A 22,602-nucleotide genomic window follows, 5' to 3' on the forward strand; every position below is an offset into this window, starting at 1 on the left:
GTGTATGTCCATGTCTATGGCGAGTCACGAAGTTACATACTCTGCGGCGAGTCCTACCAGTCCGGTCTGAAATAGTCAGAATATAAACACTTATTATAATGATTCAGGATAAGACAAAAACACGGTTTGGAAAATGGATTCATGTTGTATATTCTCATTATATATTTTTTGTACATTTTTAACACAAAAAAAGTTGCGGACTGCAGCTTTAAATACACGAATATTCGTTTTTTACTAGCCCAAATATTCGAATACAATATTTTGGAAAAATGCCCATCACTACTAGCCAGGCAAGTTCACGTAAAAGTACTCTGGACAAACTGTTAACTAACCTACAGCTGCCTGGACACAAATATTCCCCAGCAATTTGATGAGATGACTTACTGTACTCATAGGATATGGTCCCACATCGATCACGATCAGTCTGTAGCCAGATGTGAATCAATGTGACTGACAGATGTCCTCCTCTGTAGCTAACTACTTCAGCGAGCATCTGAATCAGTGCGCGAGCCCGTGAATCACAGAATGTGTAGTTGGAATCAGAACATAAATATTTTTGTGGCGGGAATATCTAAATCTTACCCGGATACAGTAATTTTATTTTCTGATTGGCTGTTCGGTAGCTATATTTTTTTATTAGATTAACTGGTGCGTGGCAGGGCCTTCTACTCTATGGAGAACTCGCTTGATTCCTATAATAGCGGCGCAACTTGTTGTGCATTATCCTGGAGATTTCTCTGCGTGAGAAATACAAGGTGTGGCGTGTGAACGGGTTGAAATGCGTGTGTCTCACGCCCAATGCGTGAGACTTGAGAGCCCTGAAACATGTCTGTCTGCACATGTCTGAAGGAGCGCGCTCACGATTATTTTGGGTATGAGAGACGTCACCATAGCAACACAAGGGGGCGCGCACGCCGCGCAGAATAGCAAACAGAGTCGCTGCTTGTCTGACTGCTGCCGTTTCCCGCATAATTTCGACAACGCCGTGAGTGTAAACTTTACATATGTTCCGATTCATGTTTCAGTTCAATTACTTGATGGACTAATAGGGTGAGTTTCACAAATTACCTTGCTTGCATAGTTTTCATATTTCTGTCAATTTTATTATATTTACTGCATATACTGTATATTTTGAGAGAAAACAGATGTAAGTTACATAAAAACGTTTCAATACAGTTGGAACTTGGAAGCCATATTAAACCTTCTTGAAGCTACTTGTTTTCACATTGATCACAATTTTTAACTCTTTTTGAATCACATTTTTATCTCAACTGATTGATCTAACGTTAAGTCAGTATCTACCAGCATTGGTGTATTTAATTCTTACTGAATGCACTCCAGAGCTTTGAAGTCATGAAACTGCTTCAGTTCTTACTAATTATTTATCATTCTTCAGCTCAACTTCTGCCAAAGTTATTACAAGTTTCTTTTTATGGTGTTGAACATTCCTTACTTTGCCCAGTCTTAGGAATATGTACAGGCATTTTTGCATGAAATTACACTGGAATGTTGTTTGTTTTTCAGCTGCCATCCAGCTGCCAGGTGAAGTCTTTCAGCACTGTACAGTTCAGGACTTCATGCATGGATACCTTTTCTTTCTTCCCTGCATGTACAGAGTGGTGTCAGAGTCTTCTGTGTTGAAAAACCTGGGGAATTAGATGCTGCGCTTCAGGTTACAGACTGGACTGCAGTAAGACTCGTCCTGTGATGTCACAGCCATATTATATTTCAGAGTATAAAAAGACAATGCTGACAATACAGTTCATCGAACCTTTAGACAATGTATTTAAAGACATACTCCACAGTTTTTTCATATTAAACTATGTTATTCCATTAACTAAGACGAGTTGATACATACCTCTCTCGTCTCAGTGCGTGCACTAAATCACTCTGTCTTGCGGCGAAACTTTATTAGCACTTAGCTTAGCCCAGTTCATTCAATAAGGGCCAAGCAGAGAAGCTACCAAACACCTCCACGTTTTCCCTATTTAAATACAGTTACTCGAGTAGTGTAACTCGACCTAGGACGGTGACACAAAACAAAACGTTGCGCTTTTATAAGCGTGTAAAATGGATAACTAGATTGTATGGCGGAATACCATAGCAAGTGCTCGGGAGCACTTTGACTTGGCGCAGTAATCTTCCACCCATCCTGCCGCTCCCTCTCCTCCTCTCTCTCATTTCCGTCAATAGAACCAACGAGACTTTTACAGGAGAGGGAGCGGGGGCCGGTGAGAGGACTTTTCACGAGTGAAGATATTACTGCGCCAAGTCAAAGTGCTCCCGAGCACTTGCTATGGTATTCCGCCATACAATATAGTTATCCATTTTACACGCTTAGAAAAGCGCAACGTTTTGTTTTGTGTCACCGTCCTAGGTCGAGTTATACTACTCGAGTAACTGTATTTAAATAGGGAAAACGTGGAGGTGTTTGGTAGCTTCTCTGCTTGGCCCCTATTGAATGAACTGGGCTAAGCTAAGTGCTAACCAAGTTTCGCCGCAAGACAGAGCGATTTAGTGCACGCACTGAGACGAGAGAGGTATGTATCAACTCATCTTAGTTAAGGGAATAACATAGTTTAATATGAAAAAACGGTGGAGTATCCCTTTAAAATTGAAAAAAAAAAAAAAAAACATTTGAGTATTTCATACATCAGGCTTTTATGGCTCATATGATACAGTGAAAACGTCTCAGGTTACGTATGTAACCATGGTTCCCTGAGAACAGGGAATGAGACTCAGCGCTGATTGCGCTTTGGGGAACGTCACGTGACCCCGGTGTTTGAAAGCAACTATCCAACAACTCCAATCCCTATTGGCCGGCGACAGCCTATGACGTCATACGTCTGGAGAGACAGAAGACATCTATCGTCTTGAGGGACTGTTCTGCAGGCAGGCAGCCCGAAGCATGGCTGGAAAGCACAGAGTCTCGTTCCCTGTTCTCAGGGAACCATGGTTACATACGTAAACTGAGACGTTCCCTTTCGAAAGGGAACTTCAACTCTGCGCTGATTGCGCTTTTGGGAACGATATACCCACGCCGCCATGCTTGAGGAGAGTGCATGCCAAATAATATGGCTGACAAACGTCAAGCAGTTTCGAAGGAAACGCTTAGCAACTCACCCTCGGGTCACACCAGGCTGTCAGTGACAGCATTCCCTATGGCCAACAGCCCAAGCTGAGCCAACAGAGGCCTTCCAGAGATAGAAGGCCTACTAAGGCAGCTAGAGGCATCTGAAACCAACTTTTGGCCAACCCTGTCTCAATACAGAATCTCCATAACGCATTCTTCATAGAAGAGAGCAGGTAAGAGTGACTGCAGAAAGGCAGAAGCAACTCAGACCCACGAGTAGAGATGGGCATCCTGGAGAGCAGAACTCAGCTGAGTGCTATGAACCCTCTTATTGAGGGGAGATAATCCACTCATCCTAGGATCTACTCAGTGCTTAATTAACGCACTGAGGAGGCTGTGCGCTAGAGAACCCTGATACAGTGTGCAGCAGACAGGCAACTTCAACGGCAGCATGGGAGACTGCAAAGCGCCCATATGATAATCTACCCAACACAATCCAATGAGCAGTGTACTCAGTAAAAGCACCTTTTTACTCTTTCAAGCAAGAGTACAACATACGCCGACAAATAGTCGAGGAAGGCCCGTGCGGGCGTATCACCTCAACAGACACATGGGCATCAGCTCGTGGCAGTGTTCTTAGGCACAGAAGAACGATAAAAAACCGACACCAAGGAGGTTATATATCATCTGGGCACCTGACCAACCTGAAGTGTATATAAAGGTTCTCAGAGAGAAATACACATCAACATATACCACTATGTTGAAAAAGGGCGGCCCATAGGGCCTAGCAACCTTTAGACATATGGCATAAGTCCAGTGGCCATCTCTAGGAGCATGAATAGATCCACCTTAGACCTCTAGATTGCTATTAGCTCAACTAGCGTAAGATCAGGGAGACGGATGCAGTTCAAACCAAACCTCAGTAAAAAAGTGGTTCTATACTACCCTGAGTATGCAATCCAACAGGTGATGCACTCACTAACACCAACAAACCTACTAATGGGGAATATAGGTCACCAGTGTCTCCCATAGCGGCTACATAAAAAAGCCTGCTATTATGGAAACAGGTGCTAACCTGTGGCAGCATAAGTAAGCTCACATACGATGTAGGGCAAAAGTCTAGAACTTCAAAGCAAATGCTGCGCTTTGATGTATATGCTGTTTTCAAAGAGGAAAATAATTCTCTCCATACAGATTCTCAAATCTGTACTGAGCCATAGAGGACGAATGCTAAACCCTAGCAACGTCAACTCAAACTTGACTAGAGAAACAAGTGGCTCAGAGGAAAAAACCCATTTTCCCTAGCATAAAAGTTCTAGAAAGTGGGGCCTTGCACACACAGCATGACTTATCTATGCAAAGATAAGGGCCTACCACCTGAGATAACAGCATCAGGGAGTCTAAAAAACAGTCTACAACCTAGCTGTTTAAACTCAACAATTGCACCTACATAGTAAGGGGATAATGGGCATACGGCCTGACAACTCCCTCGGGAGGAGACCAGAACTAGGAACTATACAACCTGACAAGGGATAGTATACATAGGGTTATACGCAAATAACACACATAACCTAGCTCTAGCCTGGCCGCTAAGCTACAGGCCTTCTTACAGGGCCACAAGCCTAGTGAAGCCTGGGCTTCACCTTCAAATCTCATGGAGAGAGAAAGAAAGTGAAGCTCACAAGCAAACAATGTCAGGCGGCCAATTAAGGCTGACCTAACATGCATAATAACTGAAGTGACGAGTGCCAACTCAAACTACCCTAGAACACAGCAGATGAGAAGCTACTTCTAAACAACAGGCGGCTAGGAGGCGGCCATTTTGTGGCCTGCACACTAGCCAGCCTATCAACTTCAGTTTGCCCAAAAAAACCCTACTTTTTCCTGACTGCATGCTCAGAAAACTATACAGGAAAATAAGGTCTTATTTTAAACACATAAAATATAGACCCCCCCCCCCCCCCCCCCTGCGGCTCAAAGACCAAAGACTCCTAATGCTCCTTTTTTACATAAAAAGGATGGAATCCAAGGCTCTTTTAAGCCTAAAAGATCCTCTTACTATCAAACAGAAACAGCGGGCTGACACTAATAATCACTATGGGCCCAGCCATCAGTCTGACCATTAAGAAGCATCTGAGCATGAATATGTCCATATACACATACATATGCATATGCAATAAACATATATATATATATATATATATATATATATACACACACATATATATACATACAGGAGGTGGAAGAGGAGAGGGTAGATATAAATCGCCCTATGTAGCTGGGAAATCGATACAAACACAACAGTGTTTACAATCGATCACCAACCTCACTCTTGCCTCTTCCTCCTCCCGCCTGTCTGGGTTCAGATACAAATCTGGAAGGCTAGGGGTTTTTCCATGCCCTCCCGATCTCAAACGAGGAGATCAGAAGAGAATGGAAAGTCATGGAAGCCGCTGCATTAATGGACAGAAAGGCCGCGCGCGGCCCCTTTCTTAACGCGCTCTCACGGCAGCTGCAGCCCACCGAGAAGCGCATCCCAAACACAGCAGCTCCACACACACACAACAGCCAGAGGAGCGCTCGCGCCGGACACGATGACATCAAACAGAAACAAACTCATCTGCGAGCCCTATGATCGCATCCACCGTATTGCCTCAGCAAACGGGGCCAGTACCATAAGGCACAGATGCAGACACTTCTTCCCTCGGGAAGAGTGTCAAATGAGAACGGAGCGTCCCGAAAAGGGAGACGCTCACAGTAAACAACAGACAAACACAGACAGCGCCGTCAAGCTCTGTGTATGCTCGCTCCTCTCCAGACAGAAAAACGCCCAGAAAATGTGAATATAAGTGTCAAACCCGGGGACACGAATAAACACATCCTCTTGAACGTTAGTAAGGCATATAAAAAACCCTACCGGAGTTGGAATAGTCATAATCAGACAGAACAGGACCGAAAGACGAAAAGATGTCTTCTGTCTCTCCAGACACTCCCTTTATACTTCCGGGTCGCGCCGTATGACGTCATAGGCTGTCGCCGGCCAATAGGGATCGGAGTTGTTGGATAGTTGCTTTCAGACACCTGGGTCACGTGACGTTCCCCAAAGCGCAATCAGCGCAGAGTTGAAGTTCCCTTTCGAAAGGGAAATGCCATAGACCTGTGCATATATCTGTCTGTGATGTTGTTCTTGTGCCCGTAGTGTCTTCACACATCTTTCATCAGTGATCTTGTCAGACAAGAAATTAATTTACAAAGCAAATGAAGCTCTGACCAACCAGCACAATGACACATACAAAGACTGCAGATGACATGCAACACACCCTCTCTCTCAGCTCCAGAAAACAACTACTGGTACACCCACATTTGCATACAAACACACTCCATACTGTTTTATAAAATGGTGCACAGTCATCCACCTACACTGTCTGTTCACCAGCAGGAACAATTCAACTCTGAACAGCAAGAAGTTAATGCCATTACGCAGCCACTGCTGGAGACTGAGGCTGTATTCATAAAGGTAATATTTTAAGTGACCTTTCAACCTTGATTCTTTCCATTTACTTCAGAATCATTTGTGTTTGTGTGTGTCGGTACAGAATCTGGATCACTACCTCACTCACAGAGACACACTGGAATTGAGGAAAAGTAAATTGCTCTATAAGCGCTGGACACAGAATGTGTGGCTGCCGATACAGAGGAGTATGGAGCAACACTTTACACACCATGGCTACAGTGAGACACAGAAGATGAGGAGCATGCATGCACACTACATCAACTACTGTAATGCTAAGGTATACTTGTTTCCACGATACAGTTCGGTATGCAGTTAATTCTGTTTTCATTGTCAGAAGTTGTGAATGGTACCAAAATACCATATAGTACCACTTTTTTGGGACCCTTTTGTTGGGATACCTTGCACAATCATACTAATAGTTCCGGTACCAAAAGGGTGGAGCTACACTTACTGCAGCATGTTGATTGGTTGACAGACAATTGTCACTTGCACATGCTTAGGGCAACGGCGTTGCCAAATCTGCGGTTTTCATGTAGAATCGGGCTACTTGTAAACTGTTGCCGTGTGTTGTTTTTCATGTTCGCAGCCCCAAATAACATGATATATAGCCCCTGGAATACAAATTTTATCATTGGAGCCCCACCAAAAACATGGATTTTACCCCCGGAACGTGATTTTAATGTGGGACTGCTGTATATCTTCAATTGTTGTTTACTGTCACTTTCTTCTTTATGTGAGAATGACATTGATTGCTACTTTCTGCCATACACCACGCCTATCAAGTAAGGGTACTGTTGGCAGTGGAAACCATCCCGAATCATACTGTACTGTACTGAACTGAACTGTACCGCTCAGTGGAAACGAGCCATTAAACAGTTACAGAATAAAAGTATATGCTTTTACATAAATTAGCATAACAATGCACTTTAAGATGCACTCTGTAAGTTATAATAGCCATTTCAGCAGTCATTACAGCACCCTTTCATAGTAAACCCAAATCAATGGAATTTAAAATTTTACCTTTTTAAAGGTTAAACAGAAATGCAGTTAACAAAATGAATCAATGATGTCAATGATGCTACTGTTTTTTCTGTCTATTTTATCGTTGCAGGCCAGATATGTTATGCTAATTCAAAAAAACTTATAAAAAAAAGTATTTTAATACTTAATAAAAGATTTAAAACCTAAATTATGACACTTTCTCTTTGTTGTCTTTTAAAATTACAGTTTTTAAAATTACAACAAAAAAAAAACATGAAAATTATGAGAGAAAAAACGCAATAATGATTTCCAAAAACACCCTAAAAACTAAAATGTGTACTGTGTTTTAGGGTTTTGTGTTTCTAGAGAGTTACGATCCGCTAGAGTACAACCCTTTCCTGCACCATTTCAACACACGTTATCGCAAAGTGAGTTGTATCATCTTCTTTTTTGTTAACAGTTACACAACTAAACAAAATGCATTAATGATGAAATTAAATGATTTGGTGAAGAATTAAATTAATGTTTTGTCAACTTAGCAGATTTTCACCCCAACATTGGAGGATCCTCTGTCTCTTCAGTCACGAGCCAGGATTAAGGAAAAGACGGCAATACTTCGCTGCCAAACAGGTGCTGTTAATTAATAATTGGTTTTACAAATATATATACACTGTTAATCATGACTAGATTATTGGACTAATTCATTAAAGGGATCTACAGAGCATTAAAACACAGAGGTAAACATAAAGTAAACAAAATGGCTTCTGTATGACCTTTGAACCCTGCATGCTAGGTCACGTCTATCGCCGTCAGCAGGTGGAGGAAATTCTCCGGAGTCCACCTACTTCCCAACAGAGCCTTAAACAGTCACAGGCCAAACTCTCCAGAGATACTACCTCACAGAGATTTTGGGAGGATCACAGTCTGTTTAGATCAAGATATTAGCTCCAAGCTCATTAAGATACTTTTATGCCAGTAATACTGAGGTCATTTGTTGCTGTTCAGAAGTAGAAGATCTATAAATACAGCTGTGGCAGAGGGATGCTGCTTCCACACTAAGTGCTGGTCCTCCAGTGGTTGATGACAACATTCGATTTCAATATGGCCTTTTTGACATCAGGTTGTATGGACACACGTGTTCCCTTACTGTGGATGGTGCCGTTTGTTATACCATTTAAGTGCAACACATAATGAGTTGACAGTATGTAATGTGTGTAGTGCTTATTATGTTCTGCAATATCCAGAAACAGTTAAGTGAGCAGATTTTCTCAATTGAATGTAGTTTGAGCCATATTAAAAGGCACATGTAACTTTTTTGTTCAAAATGTGACTTTTTTTGTTCATTCTTTCATCCAAATGTTTAATTACTCATCAGCTGAGTATTTTATTGAACAGATGAAATGCCATTTTGTATCACCCTAACATTTTAGGGTACACCAACAGGTACAGTATGCAGTTGATTACAACGTTACAACTCGTAAAACTTCCCTGGAGAATTAGAACAAATCTAGCTCTCTGCTGCTTGCACGCTGTTAGCTTTTGTAATGTATGCCCTCATACTAATCGCCTCATGTGTATATGACTTGTTCTCCATAAATGAATATACTGTATGCAGAATGAAGGTTCCGGTTTGACAGAAAAACACAGTGGTGTGTGTGTTATGATTCTGTCATACTGTCATATAAACAGTTTAAAAACAATAAAATAACAGCATCATTTACTTGTCACGAACAACTCAGTAAGTATTATTAAAGCGATTGTTTTTGTTGTTACATTTAAATTATTGCCACGGTTTAGTATGTGAATTATATTATCAGAAAACTAAACACATTTAGCACTGTCAGGCTTTTATTTGTGAATGAAACAGCAGAGCTGCGCACTCAGGTTTATGGCTGCTTTAAATTTTACCTGCCACAAGATGGCACTAGTGACAGCAATTTAATTACTGATTTCGACACACTTGATGCTTTGAAACTTTTAGAGAACATTTAGAGAAAAGCTTCAAAGATTTAAGAGGCTTCATTTCTTCATCCCTGCTCAATAGTTTTAGACGGTTTTGCAAATGTTTCAATCGAATTTAGTTGTTTTAGAGACCATCTACTCATTTTAAACCTGTTTTTAAACATTAACTGTTTGTAATGTCATTTTGCATGTGTGGAAAAAAAAGAGACGAAACTAAACCAGCCAATCAGATTTCTGTTCACCCATATCCCCTACGATCACCCTTGCACGCACACATACATACATTTGACTTTACAACACACAAATGCACACCTTTATTTATTCTCATTTTCTCTTGCTTTCTCCTGCCATGCCATGAGTGTATGCAGCTAAAATTTTAATAATCAATTTTAAAAATTATGTAAAAAATAAAAACGTTATTAATTAGCGCCCTCTCATGCGTACGGCTGCAGGCGCCAATCTCTGTGTGTGTGTGTGTGTTTTCTGTCCATAAAATGTAATAAAAGTTAAAGTTACCGCAGAGCCATAGAGATGGCTATGCGTTGCCGGTTATCATTCATGCAAATGGATTCGCCAACAACCAATAACATCGCGAGCTAGATCATCTTTGTGTCCCGAACGTTCTAAATTCCACGTCATGGCGTCATAAGCAGAAGTTCTGTATAAAAGTGTCAGAGATTCGCTCTCCTGCTCAGAGGTCTCTGTGTTCTACTTTCTCACCGGATAGCTGTTTTGGACGGTGTTGGGTGTTGGTGGGATCTGTCCTTCCACACCATATCTATGAGAATGACCAACAGCGTCAGGTGGTGCGGCACTTTCACTCCCTCAGCAACTTTGACCAGGTGAAGCACTCTTGCAAACCCTGCTTTATATCTCTCACAGCAGTGAAGAAGATCAGCTTCGCGAGGGTGTCAGATGGGGTCCACTTCTGCTTCTCGTGACTTGTAGACGCGAGTCCAGGCCAAGATCCTCCCTGGCTGTGGTGAGTTGGGTTAGGCAGGAGTGAATCAATAAAATATGGTAAAGTGTGGGGGGGTAGGGGGGTTGGTAGGCAGGAGTGAATCAATAAAATTTGGTGAGGGGTGGGGGGCATAGGCAGGAGTGAATCAATAAAGTTTGGTGCTGTGTGGGGGGTGGGGGGTTTGGTAGGCAGGAGTGAATCAATAAAGTTTGGTGCTGTGGGGGGTTTGGTAGGCAGGAGTGAATCAATAAAGTTTGGTGCTGTGGGGGGGTAGGCAGGAATGAATCAATAAAGTTTGGTGCTGTGGGGGGAAGGCAGGAGTGAACCAATAAAGTTTGGTGCTGTGGGGGGATGGGGTGGTAGGCAGAAGTGAATCAAAGTTAGGTGCTGTGGGGGGGTGGGGGGTAGGCAGGAGTGAATCGATAAAGTTTGGTGCAGTGTGGGGATGGGGTGGTAGGCAGAAGTGAATCAAAGTTTGGTGCTGTGGGGGGTAGGCAGGAGTGAATTGATAAAGTTTGGTGCTGTGGGGGTGGGGAGGTAAGCAGGAGTGAATCAATAAAGTTTGGTGCAGTGTGGGGGGTAGGCAGGAGTGAATCAATAAAGTTTGGTGCAGTGTGGGGGGTGGGGGGGTAGGCAGGAGTGAATCAATAAAGTTTGGTGCTGTGGGGGGGTAGGCAGAAGTGAATCAATAATGTTTGGTGCTGTGGGGGTGGGGGGGGGTAGGCAGGAGTGAATCAAAGTTTGGTGCTGTGGGGGTGGGGGGGTAGGCAGGAGTGAATCAATAAAGTTTGGTGCTGTGGGGGGGGGGGGGTAGGCAGGAGTGAATCAATAAAGTTTGGTGCAGTGGGGGTGGGGGGGAGTAGGCAGGAATGAATCAATAAAGTTTGGTGCTGTGGGGGGGGGGGGTAGGCAGGAGTGAATCAATAATGTTTGGTGCTGTGGTGGTGGGGGGGGTAGGCAGGAGTGAAACAATAAATTTTTGTGCTGTGGGGGGTAGGCAGGAGTGAATCAATAATGTTTGGTGCTGTGGGGGTGGGGGGTAGGCAGGAGTGAATCAATAAAGTTTGGTGCTGTGGGGGGGGGGTAGGCAGGAGTGAATCAATAAAGTTAGGTGCAGTGTGGGGGGTAGGCAGGAGTGAATCAATAAAGTTTGGTGCATTGTGGGGGGTGGGGGCGTAGGCAGGAGTGAATCAATAAAGTTTGGTGCTGTGGGGGGTGGGGGGGTAGGCAGGAGTGAATCAATAAAGTTTGGTGCATTGTGGGGGGTGGGGGGGTAGGCAGGAGTGAATCAATAAAGTTTGGTACTGGGGGGGGTAGGCAGGAATGAATCAATAAAGTTTGGTGCTGTGTGGGGGTGGGGGGGGGTAGGCAGGAGTGAATCAATAAAGTTTGGTGCAGAGGGGGGGGTAGGCAGGAGTGAATCAATAAAGTTTGGTGCTGTGTGGGGGTGGGGGGGTAGGCAGGAGTGAATCAATAAAGTTTGGTGCTGTGGGGGGTAGGCAGGAGTGAATCAATAAAGTTTGGTGCTGTGGGGGGGTAGGCAGGAGTGAATCAATAAAGTTTGGTGCAGTGGGGGGGTAGGCAGGAGTGAATCAATAAAGTTTGGTGCAGTGGGGGTGGGGGGGTAGGCAGGAGTGAATCAATAAAGTTTGGTGCTGTGGGGGTGGGGGGGTAGGTAGGAGTGAATCAATAAAGTTTGGTGCATTGTGGGGGATGGGGGGGTAGGCAGGAGTGAATCAATAAAGTTAGGTGCAGTGTGGGGGGGTGGGGGGTAGGCAGGAGTGAATCAATAAAGTTTGGTGCTGTGGGGGGGATAGGCCGGAGTGAATCAATAAAGTTTGGTGCTGTGGGGGGGTGGGGGGGTAGGCAGGAGTGAATCAATAAAGTTTGGTGCTGTGGGGGGGGGGTAGGCAGGAGTGAATCAATAAAGTTTGGTGGTGTGGGGGGTGGGGGTTTAGCCAGGAGTGAATCAATAAAGTTTGGTGCTGTGGGGGGTGGGGGGGTAGGCAGGAGTGAATCAATAAAGTTTGGTGCTGTGTGGGGGTGGGGGGGGTAGGCAGGAATGAATCAATAAAGTTTGGTGCTGTGTGGGGGTGGGGGGGGTAGGCAGGAGTGAATCAATAAAGTTTGGTGCAGTGGGGGGGTAGGCAGGAGTGAATCAATAATGTTTGGTGCTGTGGGGGTGGGGGGGTAGGCAGGAGTGAATCAATAAAGTTTGGTGCTGTGTGGGGGTGGGGGGGGGTAGGCAGGAGTGAATCAATAAAGTTTGGTGCTGTGGGGGGGGGGTAGGCAGGAGTGAATCAATAAAGTTTGGTGCTGTGGGGGGGTAGGCAGGAGTGAATCAATAAAGTTTGGTGCAGTGGGGGGGTAGGCAGGAGTGAATCAATAAAGTTTCGTGCAGTGGGGGTGGGGGGGTAGGCAGGAGTGAATCAATAAAGTTTGGTGCTGTGGGGGGGTGGGGGGGTAGGCAGGAGTGAATCAATAAAGTTTGGTGCAGTGGGGGGGTGGGGGGGATCGGCAGGAGTGAATCAATAAAGTTTGGTGCTGTGGGGGGGTGGGGGGGGTAGGCAGGAGTGAATCAATAATGTTTGGTGCAGTGGGGGTGGGGGGGGTAGGCAGGAGTGAATCAATAATGTTTGGTGCTGTGGGGGGGGTAGGCAGGAGTGAATCAATAAAGTTTGGTGCTGTGGGGGTGGGGGGTAGGCAGGAGTGAATCAATAAAGTTTGGTGCTGTGGGGGGGGTAGGCAGGAGTGAATCAATAAAGTTTGGTGCTGTGGGGGTGGGGGGTAGGCAGGATTGAATCAATAAAGTTTGGTGCAGTGGGGGTGGGGGGGTAGGCAGGAGTGAATCAATAAAGTTTGGTGCAGTGGGGGGGGTAGGCAGGAGTGAATCAAAAAAGTATGGTGCTGTGGGGGTAGGCAGGAGTGAATCAATAAAGTTTGGTGCTGTGGGGGTGGGGGGGTAGGCAGGAGTGAATCAATAAAGTTTGGTGCAGTGGGGGTGGGGGGGTAGGCAGGAGTGAATCAATAAAGTTTGGTGCAGTGGGGGGGGGTAGGCAGGAGTGAATCAATAAAGTTTGGTGCAGTGTGGGGGTAGGCAGGAGTGAATCAATAATGTTTGGTGCTGTGGGGGTGGGGGGTAGGCAGGAGTGAATCAATAAAGTTTGGTGCAGTGGGGGTGGGGGGTAGGCAGGAGTGAATCAATAAAGTTTGGTGCTGTGGGGGTGGGGGGGGGGTAGGCAGGAGTGAATCAATAAAGTTTGGTGCAGTGGGGGTGGGGGGTAGGCAGGAGTGAATCAATAAAGTTTGGTGCTGTGGGGGTGGGGGGGGTAGGCAGGAGTGAATCAATAAATTTTGGTGCATTGTGGGGGATGGGGGGGTAGGCAGGAGTGAATCAATAAAGTTTGGTGCTGTGGGGGGGGGGTAGGCAGGAGTGAATCAATAAAGTTTGGTGCATTGTGGGGGGTGGGGGTAGGCAGGAGTGAATCAATAAAGTTTGGTGCTGTGGGGGGTAGGCAGGAATGAATCAATAAAGTTTGGTGCTGTGGGGGGGGGGGGGGTAGGCAGGAGTGAATCAATAAAGTTTGGTGCAGTGGGGGGGTAGGCAGGAGTGAATCAATAAAGTTTGGTGCTGTGGGGGGGTAGGCAGGAGTGAATCAATAAAGTTTGGTGCTGTGGGGGTGGGGGGGTAGGCAGGATTGAATCAATAAAGTTTGGTGCAGTGGGGGTGGGGGGATCGGCAGGAGTGAATCAATAAAGTTTGGTGCTGTGGGGGGGGTAGGCAGGAGTGAATCAATAAAGTTTGGTGCTGTGGGGGGTAGGCAGGAGTGAATCAATAAAGTTAGGTGCAGTGTGGGGGGTGGGGGGTAGGCAGGAGTGAATCAATAAAGTTTGGTGCTGTGGGGGGTGGGGGGATAGGCAGGAGTGAATCAATAAAGTTTGGTGCTGTGGGGGTGGGGGGTAGGCAGGAGTGAATCAAAGTTTGGTGCTGTGGGGGGGTGGGGGGGTAGGCAGGAGTGAATCAATAAAGTTTGGTGCTGTGGGGGTGGGGGGGTAGGCAGGAGTGAATCAATAAAGTTTGGTGCTGTGGGGGGGTGGGGGGGTAGGCAGGAGTGAATCAATAAAGTTTGTTGCTGTGGGGGTGGTGGGCAGGAGATAAGCAATAACGTTTGGTGCTTTGGGGGTGGGTGGGGGTAGGCAGGAGTGAATCAATAAAGTTTGGTGCTGTGGGGGGGGTAGGCAGGAGTGAATCAATAAAGTTTGGTGCAGTGGGGGGGTAGGCAGGAGTGAATCAATAAAGTTTGGTGCTGTGGGGGGGTAGGCAGGAGTGAATCAATAAAGTTTGTTGAAGTGGGGGTTGGGGGGGTAGGCAGGAGTGAATCAAAAAAGTTAGGTGCAGTGTGGGGGTGGGGGGGGTAGGCAGGAGTGAATCAATAAAGTTTGGTGCTGTGTGGGGGGTGGGGGTTTTGGTAGGCAGGAGTGAATCAAAGTTTGGTGCAGTGTGGGGGGGAGGGGTAGGCAGGAGTGAATCAATAAAGTTTGGTGCTGTGGGGGGTGGGGGGGTAGGCAGGAGTGAATCAATAAAGTTTGGTGCTGTGGGGGTGGGGGGGTAGGCAGGAGTGAATCAATAAAGTTTGGTGCTGTGGTGGGGTGGGGGGGGTAGGCAGGAGTGAATCAATAAAGTTAGGTGCAGTGTGGGGGGGTGGGGGGTAGGCAGGAGTGAATCAATAAAGTTTGGTGCTGTGGGGGGTGGGGGGGATAGGCAGGAGTGAATCAATAAAGTTTGGTGCTGTGGGGGTGGGGGGGTAGGCAGGAGTGAATCAATAAAGTTTGGTGGGGGGGGGGGGGGGTAGGCAGGAATGAATCAATAAAGTTTGGTGCTGTGGGGGGGTGGGGGGGTAGGCAGGAATGAATCAATAAAGTTTGTTGCTGTGGGGGGGTGGGGGGATCGGCAGGAGTGAATCAATAAAGTATGGTGCTGTGGGGGGGTGGGGGCGAGGCAGGAGTGAATCAATAAAGTTTGGTGCAGTGGGGGGTGGGGGGGTAGGCAGGAGTGAATCAATAAAGTTTGGTGCAGTGGGGGGGTGGGGGGGGTAGGCAGGAGTGAATCAATAAAGTTTGGTGCTGTGGGGGTGTGGGGGGTAGGCAGGAGTGAATCAATAAAGTTTGGTGCAGTGGGGGGGTGGGGGGGGGTAGGCAGGAGTGAATCAATAAAGTTTGGTGCTGTGGGGGTGGGGGGGTAGGCAGGAGTGAATCAATAAAGTTTGGTGCAGTGGGGGGTGGGGGGGGGGGTAGGCAGGAGTGAATCAATAAAGTTTGGTGCTGTGGGGGTGGGGGGGTAGGCAGGAGTGAATCAATAAAGTTTGGTGCTGTGGGGGGGGGGGGGTAGGCAGGAGTGAAAAAAAAAAGTTTGGTGCTGTGGGGGGTAGGCAGGAGTGAATCAAAAAACATAGGTGCAGTGTGGGGGTGGGGGGGGGTAGGCAGGAGTGAATCAATAAAGTTTGGTGCTGTGGGGGGGTAGGCAGGAGTGAATCAATAAAGTTTGGTGCAGTGGGGGTTAGGCAGGAGTGAATCAATAAAGTTTGGTGCAGTGGGGGGTAGGCAGGAGTGAATCAATAAAGTTTGGTGCAGTGGGGGTGGGGGGTAGGCAGGAGTGAATCAATAAAGTTTGGTGCTGTGTGGGGGTGGGGGGTAGGCAGGAGTGAATCAATAAAGTTTGGTGCAGTGGGGGGTGGGGGGAAAGGCAGGAGTGAATCAATAAAGTTTGGTGCTGTGGGGGGGTGGGGGGGTAGGCAGGAGTGAATCAATAATGTTTGGTGCAGTGGGGGTGGGGGGTAGGCAGGAGTGAATCAATAATGTTTGGTGCTGTGGGGGGGTAGGCAGGAGTGAATCAATAAAGTTTGGTGCTGTGGGGGTGGGGGGTAGGCAGGAGTGAATCAATAAAGTTTGGTGCTGTGGGGGGGGTAGGCAGGAGTGAATCAATAAAGTTTGGTGCTGTGGGGGTGGGGGGGTAGGCAGGATTGAATCAATAAAGTTTGGTGCAGTGGGGGTGGGGGGGTAGGCAGGAGTGAATCAATAAAGTTTGTTGCAGTGGGGGGGGTAGGCAGGAGTGAATCAATAAAGTTTGGTGATGTGGGGGGTAGGCAGGAGTGAATCAATAATGTTTGGTGCTGTGGGGGTGGGGGGTAGGCAGGAGTGAATCAATAAAGTTTGGTGCAGTGGGGGTGGGGGGTAGGCAGGAGTGAATCAATAAAGTTTGGTGCTGTGGGGGTGGGGGGGGTAGGCAGGAGTGAATCAATAAAGTTTGGTGCAGTGGGGGTGGGGGGTAGGCAGGAGTGAATCAATAAAGTTTGGTGCTGTGGGGGTGGGGGGGTTAGGCAGTAGTGAATCAATAAATTTTGGTGCATTGTGGGGGATGGGGGGGTAGGCAGGAGTGAATCAATAAAGTTTGGTGCTGTGGGGGGGGTAGGCAGGAGTGAATCAATAAAGTTTGGTGCATTGTGGGGGGTGGGGGGTAGGCAGGAGTGAATCAATAAAGTTTGGTGCTGTGGGGGTAGGCAGGAATGAATCAATAAAGTTTGGTGCTGTGTGGGGGTGGGGGGGGTAGGCAGGAGTGAATCAATAAAGTTTGGTGCAGTGGGGGGGTAGGCAGGAGTGAATCAATAAAGTTTGGTGCAGTGGGGGGGTAGGCAGGAGTGAATCAATAAAGTTTGGTGCTGTGGGGGGGGTAGGCAGGAGTGAATCAATAAAGTTTGGTGCTGTGGGGGTGGGGGGGTAGGCAGGAATGAATCAATAAAGTTTGGTGCTGTGGGGGGGTAGGCAGGAGTGAATCAATAAAGTTTGGTGCTGTGGGGGGTAGGCAGGAGTGAATCAATAAAGTTAGGTGCAGTGTGGGGGGGTGGGGGGTAGGCAGGAGTGAATCAAAAAAGTTTGGTGCTGTGGGGGGGTGGGGGGGATAGGCAGGAGTGAATCAATAAAGTTTGGTGCTGTGGGGGTGGGGGGGGTAGGCAGGAGTGAATCAATAAAGTTTGGTGCTGTGGGGGTGGGGGGGGTAGGCAGGAGTGAATCAATAAAGTTTGGTGCTGTGGGGGGGTGGGGGGGGTAGGCAGGAGTGAATCAATAAAGTTTGGTGCTGTGGGGGGGTGGGGGGGGTAGGCAGGAGTGAATCAATAAAGTTTGTTGCTGTGGGGGTGGTGGGCAGGAGTGAATCAATAAAGTATGGTGCTGTGTGTGTGGGTGGGGGTAGGCAGGAATGAATGAATAAAGTTTGGTGCTGTGGGGGGGGGGTAGGCAGGAGTGAATCAATAAAGTTTGGTGCAGTGGGGGGGTAGGCAGGAGTGAATCAATAAAGTTTGGTGCTGTGGGGGGGGGGTAGGCAGGAGTGAATCAATAAAGTTTGGTGCAGTGGGGGTTGGGGGGGGGTAGGCAGGAGTGAATTAATAAAGTTTGGTGCAGTGTGGGGGTGGGGGGGGGGTAGGCAGGAGTGAATCAATAAAGTTTGGTGCTGTGTGGGGGGTGGGGGTTTTGGTAGGCAGGAGTGAATCAAAGTTTGGTGCAGTGTGGGGGGGAGGGGTAGGCAGGAGTGAATCAATAAAGTTTGGTGCGGTGGGGGGGTGGGGGGGTAGGCAGGAGTGAATCAATAAAGTTTGGTGCTGTGGGGGTGGGGTGGGGGTAGGTAGGAGTGAATCAATAAAGTTTGGTGCTGTGGGGGTGGGGGGGTAGGCAGGAGTGAATCAATAAAGTTAGGTGCAGTGTGGGGGGGTGGGGGGTACGCAGGATAAAAACAATAATGTTTTGTGCTGTGGGGGGTGGGGGGGATAGGCAGGAGTGAATCAATAAAGTTTGGTGCTGTGGGGGTGGGGGGGTAGGCAGGAGTGAATCAATAAAGTTTGGTGCTGTGGGGGGGTGGGGGGGGGTAGGCAGGAATGAATCAATAAAGTTTGGTGCTGTGGGGGGGTGGGGGGGTAGGCAGGAATGAATCAATAAAGTTTGGTGCTGTGGGGGGGTGGGGGGATAGGCAGGAGTGAATCAATAAAGTTTGGTGCTGTGGGGGGGTGGGGGGGTAGGCAGGAGTGAATCAATAAAGTTTGGTGCAGTGGGGGTGGGGGGGTAGGCAGGAGTGAATCAATAAAGTTTGGTGCTGTGGGGGTGGGGGGGGTAGGCAGGAGTGAATCAATAAAGTTTGGTGCAGTGGGGGTGGGGGGTAGGCAGGAGTGAATCAATAAAGTTTGGTGCTGTGGGGGTGGGGGGGGGGTAGGCAGGAGTGAATCAATAAATTTTGGTGCATTGTGGGGGATGGGGGGGTAGGCAGGAGTGAATCAATAAAGTTTGGTGCTGTGGGGGGGGGTAGGCAGGAGTGAATCAATAAAGTTTGGTGCATTGTGGGGGGTGGGGGGGTAGGCAGGAGTGAATCAATAAAGTTTGGTGCTGTGGGGGGGTAGGCAGGAATGAATCAATAAAGTTTGGTGCTGTGTGGGGGTGGGGGGGGTAGGCAGGAGTGAATCAATAAAGTTTGGTGCAGTGGGGGGGTAGGCAGGAGTGAATCAATAAAGTTTGGTGCTGTGGGGGGGGTAGGCAGGAGTGAATCAATAAAGTTTGGTGCTGTGGGGGTGGGGGGTAGGCAGGATTGAATCAATAAAGTTTGGTGCAGTGGGGGTGGGGGGTAGGCAGGAGTGAATCAATAAAGTTTGGTGCTGTGGGGGGGGTAGGCAGGAGTGAATCAATAAAGTTTGGTGCTGTGGGGGGGTAGGCAGGAGTGAATCAATAAAGTTAGGTGCAGTGTGGGGGGGTGGGGGGTAGGCAGGAGTGAATCAATAAAGTTTGGTGCTGTGGGGGTGGGGGGGATAGGCAGGAGTGAATCAATAAAGTTTGGTGCTGTGGGGGTGGGGGGGTAGGCAGGAGTGAATCAATAAAGTTTGGTGCTGTGGGGGGGGGGTAGGCAGGAGTGAATCAATAAAGTTTGGTGCTGTGGGGGGTGGGGGGGTAGGCAGGAGTGAATCAATAAAGTTTGGTGCTGTGGGGGGTGGGGGGTAGGCAGGAGTGAATCAATAAAGTTTGTTGCTGTGGGGGTGGTGGGCAGGAGTGAATCAATAAAGTTTGGTGCTGTGGGGGTGGGGGGGTAGGCAGGAATGAATGAATAAAGTTTGGTGCTGTGGGGGGGGTAGGCAGGAGTGAATCAATAAAGTTTGGTGCAGTGGGGGGTAGGCAGGAGTGAATCAATAAAGTTTGGTGCTGTGGGGGGGGTAGGCAGGAGTGAATCAATAAAGTTTGGTGCAGTGGGGGTGGGGGGGGTAGGCAGGAGTGAATTAATAAAGTTTGGTGCAGTGTGGGGGTGGGGGGGTAGGCAGGAGTGAATCAATAAAGTTTGGTGCTGTGTGGGGGGTGGGGGTTTTGGTAGGCAGGAGTGAATCAAAGTTTGGTGCAGTGTGGGGGGGAGGGGTAGGCAGGAGTGAATCAATAAAGTTTGGTGCTGTGGGGGGGTGGGGGGGGGGTAGGCAGGAGTGAATCAATAAAGTTTGGTCATGTGGGGGTTGGGGGGTAGCCAGGAGTGAATCAATAAAGTTTGGTGCTGTGGGGGTGGGGGGGGTAGGCAGGAGTGAATCAATAAAGTTAGGTGCAGTGTGGGGGGGTGGGGGGTAGGCAGGAGTGAATCAATAAAGTTTGGTGCTGTGGGGGGGTGGGGGGGATAGGCAGGAGTGAATCAATAAAGTTTGGTGCTGTGGGGGTGGGGGGGGTAGGCAGGAGTGAATCAATAAAGTTTGGTGCTGTGGGGGGGTGGGGGGGGGTAGGCAGGAATGAATAAATAAAGTTTGGTGCTGTGGGGGGGTGGGGGGGTAGGCAGGAATGAATCAATAAAGTTTGGTGCTGTGGGGGGGTGGGGGGATAGGCAGGAGTGAATCAATAAAGTTTGGTGCTGGGGGGGGGGGGGGGTAGGCAGGAGTGAATCAATAAAGTTTGGTGCAGTGGGGGGTGGGGGGGTAGGCAGGAGTGAATCAATAAAGTTTGGTGCAGTGGGGGGTGGGGGGATAGGCAGGAGTGAATCAATAAAGTTTGGTGCTGTGGGGGTGGGGGGGGGGTAGGCAGGAGTGAATCAATAAAGTTTGGTGCAGTGGGGGATGGGGGGGTAGGCAGGAGTGAATCAATAAAGTTTGGTGCTGTGGGGGTGGGGGGGTAGGCAGGAGTGAATCAATAAAGTTTGGTGCAGTGGGGGGGTGGGGGGGGGGTAGGCAGGAGTGAATCAATAAAGTTTGGTGCTGTGGGGGGGTGGGGGGGGTAGGCAGGAGTGAATCAATAAAGTTTGGTGCTGTGGGGGTGGGGGGGGGTAGGCAGGAGTGAATCAATAAAGTTTGGTGCTGTGGGGGGTAGGCAGGAGTGAATCAATAAAGTTAGGTGCAGTGTGGGGGTGGGGGGGGGTAGGCAGGAGTGAATCAATAAAGTTTGGTGCTGTGGGGGGGTAGGCAGGAGTGAATCAATAAAGTTTGGTGCAGTGGGGGGGTAGGCAGGAGTGAATCAATAAAGTTTGGTGCAGTGGGGGGGTAGGCAGGAGTGAATCAATAAAGTTTGGTGCAGTGGGGGTGGGGGGGTAGGCAGGAGTGAATCAATAAAGTTTGGTGCTGTGTGGGGGTGGGGGGGTAGGCAGGAGTGAATCAATAAAGTTTGGTGCAGTGGGGGGGTGGGGGGATAGGCAGGAGTGAATCAATAAAGTTTGGTGCTGTGGGGGGGTGGGGGGGGTAGGCAGGAGTGAATCAATAATGTTTGGTGCAGTGGGGGTGGGGGGGGTAGGCAGGAGTGAATCAATAATGTTTGGTGCTGTGGGGGGGGTAGGCAGGAGTGAATCAATAAAGTTTTGTGCTGTGGGGGTGGGGGGGTAGGCAGGAGTGAATCAATAAAGTTTGGTGCTGTGGGGGGGGAAGGCAGGAGTGAATCAATAAAGATTTGTGCTGAGCGGTGGGGGGGGTAGGCAGGATTGAATCAATAAAGTTTGGTGAAGTGGGGGTGGGGGGGTAGGCAGGAGTGAATCAATAAAGTTTGGTGCAGTGGGGGGGGGTAGGCAGGAGTGAATCAATAAAGTTTGGTGCTGTGGGGGGGTAGGCAGGAGTGAATCAATAATGTTTGGTGCTGTGGGGGTGGGGGGGTAGGCAGGAGTGAATCAATAAAGTTTGGTGCAGTGGGGGGGGGGGGGTGGGAAGGAGTGAATCAATAAAGTTTGGTGCTGTGGGGGGGGGTAGGCAGGAGTGAATCAATAAAGTTTGGTGCAGTGGGGGTGGGGGGGTAGGCAGGAGTGAAACAATAAAGTTAGGTTCAGGGTGGGGGGGTGGGGGGGTAGGCAGGAGTGAATCAATAAATTTTGGTGCATTGTGGGGGATGGGGGGGTAGGCAGGAGTGAATCAATAAAGTTTGGTGCTGTGGGGGGGGTAGGCAGGAGTGAATCAATAAAGTTTGGTGCATTGTGGGGGGTGGGGGGTAGGCAGGAGTGAATCAATAAAGTTTGGTGCTGTGGGGGGGTAGGCAGGAATGAATCAATAAAGTTTGGTGCTGTGTGGGGGGGGGGGGGTAGGCAGGAGTGAATCAATAAAGTTTGGTGCAGTGGGGGGTAGGCAGGAGTGAATCAATAAAGTTTGGTGCTGTGGGGGGGGTAGGCAGGAGTGAATCAATAAAGTTTGGTGCTGTGGGGGTGGGGGGGTAGGCAGGAGTGAATCAATAAAGTTTGGTGCTGTGGGGGTGGGGGGGTAGGCAGGAGTGAATCAATAAAGTTTGGTGCTGTGGGGGGGTAGGCAGGAGTGAATCAATAAAGTTTGGTGCTGTGGGGGGGTAGGCAGGAGTGAATCAATAAAGTTAGGTGCAGTGTGGGGGGGTGGGGGGTAGGCAGGAGTGAATCAATAAAGTTTGGTGCTGTGGGGGTGGGGGGGATAGGCAGGAGTGAATCAATAAAGTTTGGTGCTGTGGGGGTGGGGGGGTATGCAGGAGTGAATCAATAAAGTTTGGTGCTGTGGGGGGTGGGGGGGTAGGCAGGAGAGAATCAAAAAAGTTTGGTGCTGTGGGGGGGTGGGGGGGATAGCCCGGATTGAATCAATAAAGTTTGGTGCTGTGGGGGGTGGGGGGGTAGGCAGG

At 48.4% G+C, this 22,602-nt stretch overlaps 1 protein-coding gene across 2 annotated transcripts; it reads left to right on the top strand.

Annotated features, from left to right (window-relative positions):
* Nucleotides 1–938: 938 nt before the first annotated feature.
* fam228a (family with sequence similarity 228 member A) lies at nucleotides 939–8,866 on the top strand. Of its 2 annotated transcripts, none has more exons than XM_067382971.1 (8): nucleotides 939–1,050; nucleotides 1,525–1,690; nucleotides 6,273–6,424; nucleotides 6,510–6,590; nucleotides 6,670–6,864; nucleotides 7,919–7,996; nucleotides 8,108–8,198; nucleotides 8,362–8,866. In XM_067382971.1, the coding sequence occupies exons 3-8, from the start codon at nucleotides 6,356–6,358 to the stop codon at nucleotides 8,511–8,513; spliced, it is 666 nt and encodes a 221-aa protein (XP_067239072.1). In that variant the 5' UTR covers nucleotides 939–1,050; nucleotides 1,525–1,690; nucleotides 6,273–6,355; the 3' UTR covers nucleotides 8,514–8,866. The 2 variants fall into 2 exon arrangements, with proteins under 2 accessions (XP_067239072.1, XP_067239073.1); XM_067382972.1 differs by having other exon boundaries at nucleotides 8,111–8,198.
* The last annotated feature ends 13,736 nt before the right edge of the window (nucleotides 8,867–22,602 follow it).

The sequence above is a fragment of the Chanodichthys erythropterus genome, chromosome 4 (assembly GCF_024489055.1).
Source record: "Chanodichthys erythropterus isolate Z2021 chromosome 4, ASM2448905v1, whole genome shotgun sequence".
NCBI classification, from domain to species: Eukaryota; Metazoa; Chordata; class Actinopteri; order Cypriniformes; family Xenocyprididae; genus Chanodichthys; species Chanodichthys erythropterus.

Coding starts and splice junctions, on each gene's coding strand:
- fam228a (XM_067382971.1), top strand. CDS start 6,356: ATGACACATACAAAGACTGCAGATGACATGCAACACACCCTCTCTCTC. Junction 6,591..6,669: donor CTGAGGCTGTATTCATAAAG/GTAATATTTTAA, acceptor GTGTCGGTACAG/AATCTGGATCACTACCTCAC. Junction 7,997..8,107: donor TCAACACACGTTATCGCAAA/GTGAGTTGTATC, acceptor TTGTCAACTTAG/CAGATTTTCACCCCAACATT.